The sequence below is a fragment of the Nicotiana sylvestris genome, chromosome 5, assembly GCF_000393655.2.
Source record: "Nicotiana sylvestris chromosome 5, ASM39365v2, whole genome shotgun sequence".
Classification (NCBI taxonomy): Eukaryota; Viridiplantae; Streptophyta; class Magnoliopsida; order Solanales; family Solanaceae; genus Nicotiana; species Nicotiana sylvestris.
Genome location: NC_091061.1, coordinates 178,186,383 through 178,193,049, shown reverse-complemented (window position 1 = coordinate 178,193,049; position 6,667 = coordinate 178,186,383). Strand labels below are relative to the sequence as shown.

Sequence of the window (6,667 nt, the reverse complement as noted above, 5' to 3'; positions counted from 1 at the left end):
CTTTCCCCCAAAAAGTCAAAAATCGACCCCTGACCCGCTTGGTCAAAACCCGAGGATCGGACCAAAATTCATTTTCCCATTCACCCCCGAGCCCCGATATATAATTGATTTTGGAATCCGACATCAATTTGAGGTCTAAATCCCCAAATTTCGAAATCCCTAGTTTCTACTAAAAAATTCCCAAATCCACCATAAAAACCTTAGATTCTAGGTTGAAATCTTGTAAAATGAAGTGAAAGATTGAAAAGAACTAGTTTAGAATCACTTACCTATGATTTGGGGAAGAAAAGTTCTTTGGAAAATCGCCTCTTTAGGTTTTGAAAATTTGAAGAATGAGAGAAAAATCCCGTCTAAGTTTCTTTTCATTAGCTGTAGATGTTGCAAATGGATCTGGGCTTCGCAAATGCGAAGCAGACAAATGCAAGAAATCCATCGCATTTGTGAGGTCCCCCGCACTTCTACTTTCTTCGCAAAAGCGAAGAAATGCTCGCAAATGCGAGCTGAGCTTACCACAAATGTGATCCAATGATCGCAAATGCGAAGACTGCCTCCCCTTATCCCCATCGCAAATGCGGAGGAAAGTTCGCAAATACGAACATAAGGTGGTCTAGCTTCTCTTCGCATTTGCGATGAGATGCTCGCAAATGTGATGATTGACCTCGCATGCGAGGTCTGAGGCCTGCAACAAAATCTGTTGCACCAGCAGTGTTCTAAGTCCCATTTTTACTCCGTAGCCTATCCGAAACTCACCCGAGCCCTCGGGGCTCCAAACCAAACATGCACACAAGTATTAAAACATCATACGTACTTGCTCGCGCGATCAAATCGCCAAAATAACACCTAGAACTACGAATTTAGCACCAAATCAAATGAAATTCTCAAGAACACTTTAAAATTTCTATTTTCTCAACCGAACGTCCGAATCACTTCAAACCAACTCCGTTTCTCACTAAATTTCACAGATACGTTATAAATATTATATTGGACATGTATCGGGCTCCGGAACTAAAATACGGATCCGGTATCAACAAGGACAAACATCAGTCAATTCTTTAAAACTATTAGATTTTCAAACTTTTAATTTTCAACAAAAATTCATAACTCGAGCTAGGGACCTCAGAATTCGATTTCGGGCATATGCCCAAGTCTCATATTTCATTACGGTTCCATCGAGACCTTCAAAATACGGGTTCAGGTCCGTTTACTCAAAACGTTGACCGAAGTCAACTGAAATTAACTTTTAAGGCAAAAATTCTTATTTTTATCAACTTTCAACATAAAAGTTTTTCGGAAACACGCCCGAACTGCGCACACAAAATTGAGAAGGGTAAAAATGAGATTTTTAAGGCTTAAAAATGCATAATCGAGTTCTAAAATATAAAATGACCTTTTTGGGCCATCACAATTCTTTTGCAACTTACAAATATGTTTTTCTTCTATAAATTTTGTATGGCCAAAATGGCTTTTTAACAATTCAATTCCAATTTCATTCATTAAAATATAACATGTGACAAGTTGCTATGTTAATTGCTACTTGAAATTTGAATGATATCTTCTGCAGCTAACCATGATAAATGCTTTATTGTGTGGGGTTTGATTGCGTTAAAGCAGTAGAGTCAAAATGCTCATAAACAACAACAACAACAACAACTCAGTATAATCATACTTAGTGGGGTCTGGGGATGGTAGTGTTTACGCAGACCTTACCCCTACTCTAGGGTAGAGAGACTGTTTCCAAATAGACCCCCGACATCCTTCCCTCCAAGAAGTTCCCACCTTGCTCTTGGGGAGACTCGAACTCACAACCTCTCGGTTGGAAGTGGGGGTTGCTTACTATCAGAGCTCATGAACAAGAAATCGGCAAATGATTTTTCATATATTTATTTCTACAAGAAATCGGGTTACTTTTACATAAGGTCATCAAATTTTTAGTTCGCATCCGAAACTATTTATATACGATAAAAATATATAAAATTTGTACATTTATTATATATACTCCATACGTTCAATTTTACTTGGCACGTTTTGACTTTTCATGCTCCTTAAGAAATAATAAATGAAGTGCATAATTTTCCATGATACCCATATTAATTGATGCATATTTTATTGGATTTGAGAGAATAATTTGAAATGAGTAATAAATACAGTGGGTATAACATGAAATTTCTTGTCTTCTTGATATGTGTAAAGTATCAACTAAAAATGAAAATCTAATTTTAGTATACATGCCAAGTAAAAGTGAACGGAGGGAGTAACATAAAAAATTGTATATATACAAAAATTTACATTTTTTTGTCTATTATTTTGAGAGCGACAACACATGTTATTTCCCGTTAAAAAAATAGCCTCTTGTATTGGGTATGTTTAAAATATACTTTAAATTTGTCCAAAGTGAACACTATCGATTTCATTAAATGTTTACCAAAAGCTAGCTGTTAAATTTTATCAAAAAATTTAAGGAAAAAAGATTTAACTAAATACATCACCAAATTGCCATCAAATCCTAAAGAATGCAACATCAAAAACTGAATCAGACAAAATTAACATAAATTGCACCATAAAATTTGACTTAAGAAATAGACCAAAATTACATAAAAGTATTCACATTTGGCTTCTTTTCTTTTTCTTTCTTCTGCCTTGACCAAACAGTTCAGATATGTTCACAAGGACCATCTCAAGAAGAGCACTAAAACCGCCCCTTTCTCCTCCCTTACACCACCTCTCCACCACCACACCCACCACCACCACCACCCCTCCATGGTTCACCTTTCCCCCACCACTACCCCTACCCTACCAACATCAAGATTCATCAGACCCAATACTCAATACCCTTTCAGAAGCCATAAAAAACTCTCACACTAAACCCCTTCAAACTTCCCTTAAAACCCTCCTCCCATCTCTTAAACCCCAACACATAATCAACCTCATTAACCTTAATCCTCATTCTTTAACCCCTTCTTCTCTCCTCTCTTTCTTTACATGGCTTTCTTCAACTTCTCACAATTCAAAATATTGCCACACACTTCACACTTATTGCACTATGGCCCTTTTTCTTTATACCCACAAAATGAATTCACAAGCTTACTCTTTTATCCACACTATTGTTTCAAGAAGAGGTAAAGACTCTGCCTTTACTGTTTTTCAAGCAATCTTGAAAGCTAAAGGTACCAACTTTGCATCTTTTGTGAATGTTTTAAATGGACTTATTGATGCTTATTTGGATTTGGGGTTTGTTTCTGATGCTATACAGTGCTTTAGGCTTATCCAAAAACATAAAATTAGGTTCCCATTTCAAGGTTGTACTAAGGTTCTTGAATATTTAATGAAGCTTAATTCACCAATGGTAGCTTTTGATTTTTATAAGGAGATTTTGGAATATGGGTATCCTCCAAGTTTGTATTTTTTTAATGTTTTGATGAGTAAGTTGTGTAAAGAAGGTAAAATGGTGGAAGCACGGTCGGTGTTTACTGAGATTTGGAAGAGGAATTTGAGACCTAGTGTTGTTAGTTTCAATATTTTGATAAATGGGTATTGTAGATTAGGTGATATGGATGCAGGGTATAGGTTAAAAAGAGAAATGGAGGAAAGAGGAATTTTGCCCGATGTTTATACGTATAGTGCTCTGATCAATGGGCTTTGCAAGAACTTTTGGATGAGCGACGCCAGTGAGTTGTTTAATGAGATGTGTATAAAAGGTTTGATTCCAAATGTTGTTATATTCACGACTTTGATTAGTGGACATTGCAAGGATGGTAGCATTGTTTTGGCCATGGACGCTTATCAACTGATGCTGACGCAAGGGGTGGAACCGGATTTGATTACATATAACACACTTGTCAATGGACTTTGTAAGAGTGGGGATTTAGGGGAAGCGAGGAAGCTCATTCATGTAATGATTGAAAAGGGTTTGAAGCCTGATAAGATCACATATACGACGGTTATTGGTGGATGTTGTGCGGAGGGAGATTTAGATGGAGCATTTGAGATCAAGAAAATGATGTTTGATAATGACATTGAACTAGATGATGTAGCATATACAGCTCTTATCACAGGTTTGTGTCGGCAAGGGCGAATAGTTGATGCAGAAAGGATTTTAACAGAAATGTTGAATGCTGATTTAAAGCCTGATGACCCTATTTATACTATGGTTATCGACGGTTTTTGTAAGAAGGGAGATGTTAAGATGGGTTTTAAGTTGCTAAGGCAGATGCAAAGTAATGGACATGCGCCTAATGTTATAACTTACAATGCGCTTTTAAGTGGTCTATGCAGACAAGGACAGATGAGAAATGCTGAAATGTTATTACAAGCCATGCTTAATCTTGGTTTGAATCCAGATGACATTACCTATAACATACTATTGGATGGGCATTGCAAGTATGGAAATCCTGATGATTATGATAAGCTACGTGGTGAAATGGGGCTTGTTCATGACTATGCTACTTATACTTCACTAGTTAGTAGCTTAAGTAGGAGCTCGAAATGTCAGGCCAGGAAGTGATGCATTTAATCAGAGAGCCAAAGACTACCATCTGTAACTGCCTTTTAGTAGGTGGATTTCATTCCACAAGTTAATTACCCTGTGAATAGTGTTGAATGGATCGGCGGAATTTCTCCTGGCTTGTGAATGATGCTGTAAGATGGATTCGAACTAATGCAATTTTGGATAAACTGATGAAGATGATGTTAGGTGAATTTTCATTACCTCACAAAACTGCTAGAAAGAGAGTAACTTCCCTTTATTTCTTCTTCTTGTTAAACCATTCTCTGTCTATAACACCAAAAGAGAAAAAGTCAATAGTTTTTATGAACCGTTGTATGCATCCAAGTATTTGTGAACAAGGATGCTTCATACTTAATTGTATTATCTTATCACAAACGAGTCAGTTGATTCAAAGAGGCAACAGTAAAACAAGGAAGGTCTTTTGCAATGTAGACCATGAACTATCTTTGGTGACATATTTTTGTTTGTTTTGTTAGTGCTATTCAGTCTGTCTGGTTTTTCATAACCAAGTTGGTTTCATTATTTAGACATATTCTGTTAAATTTTGGGATTGTTCAACTCAAATATCAAGTGGGATTGTTCTATTCATTATGTTAAAGAGGCAAGTTTGTTTTGCTACTTTTGGGATTGTTCAACTCAAGTATCAAGTGTAAGATATGTGTGTATAGCCCAAATTGCTACACTATTGCAATTTTGCGCTTTCACCTCTTTGTCGCCCTCCCTCTGATTAAACCTATTTCTCTATTTGGCTTCTTTAAAGCAATGAATCCTGTGCCTTGATTCTTTCTTGTTTTCTATCTTTATTTTCTTACGTCCTTTTCTGGTGTATTACCTTTCATTTGTTGAAGAGTTTTAGAACTGCACTCCCAACATCAGTTCGCTTCCCTCAGGACATGTGAAAGGTGTCTTGCAGCTAAGTTGTTCTAATACACTAGCGATGAAAGGCAATCTGTTTCTCTGCAATTTGAGAAAATGCCTAAAATCTACTAGAGGAAGAAAGTATATCATTTTTCAGCCTCGAGGATCTGTCATGAGCAATGGAAACTATAAACAGAACATGAGTAAGCTTCAGCTGTGACATTCAAAGATGACCTGTGCCAAGTTCAACAGCTTTGTTGAAAATGCAAGTTCATGCTCAGAGATAAGAAACAGATTTGAGTATCCTTGTCTCACTCTTAACTGGATAAACATACAGAGACAGATCCTGGCAATTTTTGCAATGTTGTGTACATATGCAAGAAAAACAGTTCCAGGTGTTTGTATTTCATCAGTTAGTTTCAAGAAAACTCTGGCTGCTTCGAGTTTTGACTGACAAGTGCAGTGCAGATGAAAAGCTTTTTGTAAAAGCATATGTACATGTAAAAGTGGTTCCAGGTGCATTTTAATTTTCAAATTGATTGAAAATATTTGATAAGTTCATTATTCTGAACGCAGATATATACTGTTGGCTTGACCGCAAAATTATCACTATTCCACTTAATTTTAAAATGAAGTAACTATGAGGTGGAAGATATTCAAATTTACGGTTGCAGTATTGTATAGGGACCTTTGAATGTGAGATAAATATCAACAACCGTTTCATACAGATATTTCCTGGAGATTTATTTCTTAAACAATTTATGTAACTGATAATTTAACCAAGGCCATGGCGCCGACGATGTATCAAGGCTCGAGTGATTCACCGAAGCGACAAGACCTTGAAAGCTGGTTTTTGTATGTGTCAGTAACAGAACGTTCTGTCAATCAAGAAGGTTTCTGCTAACAAGACCTCGAGATATCAGAGAGAATGATGACAAAAGTAATGAAAAATCATGTGAAAACCACGATCGCCTTGCATTCAATCACACTACACAGATTGAATCGGTCCTAAGGAACCCGATATACGAAAGTGATGAAGTTGCTTTGACTATAGAACCATGCCGGTTTATTGGAGCGAATTGGATTTAAAAAATAAAATAAAAGAATAAAATTTATTCTAAAAATTACTTTAAAAAAATGATGTTCGATTTGAGATCGAGAATTAGAAAGTTTAACTTTCAGTCTCCAAACTCCTTTATAATATATAACAGTGAGCCAATGAAACTTTTTTTTTTGTTTTGTAAAAAGTCAACGTAAACCAAAAATCTATCATCAGTGAGAATTAAATAACTTCATAAATAGATT

General features: G+C 36.1%; 1 protein-coding gene across 1 annotated transcript; it reads left to right on the top strand.

Annotated features, from left to right (window-relative positions):
• The first annotated feature begins 2,606 nt into the window (after positions 1 to 2,606).
• On the top strand, positions 2,607 to 4,935 carry LOC104228729 (putative pentatricopeptide repeat-containing protein At1g09680). Its single transcript, XM_009781254.2, has one exon. It carries the CDS (start codon positions 2,657 to 2,659, stop codon positions 4,499 to 4,501), a length of 1,845 nt encoding a protein of 614 aa, XP_009779556.1. The 5' UTR covers positions 2,607 to 2,656; the 3' UTR covers positions 4,502 to 4,935.
• Positions 4,936 to 6,667: the final 1,732 nt, after the last annotated feature.

Excerpts from the sequence above, each read along its gene's own strand:
- LOC104228729 (XM_009781254.2), top strand. The coding sequence starts at position 2,657 with ATGTTCACAAGGACCATCTCAAGAAGAGCACTAAAACCGCCCCTTTCT.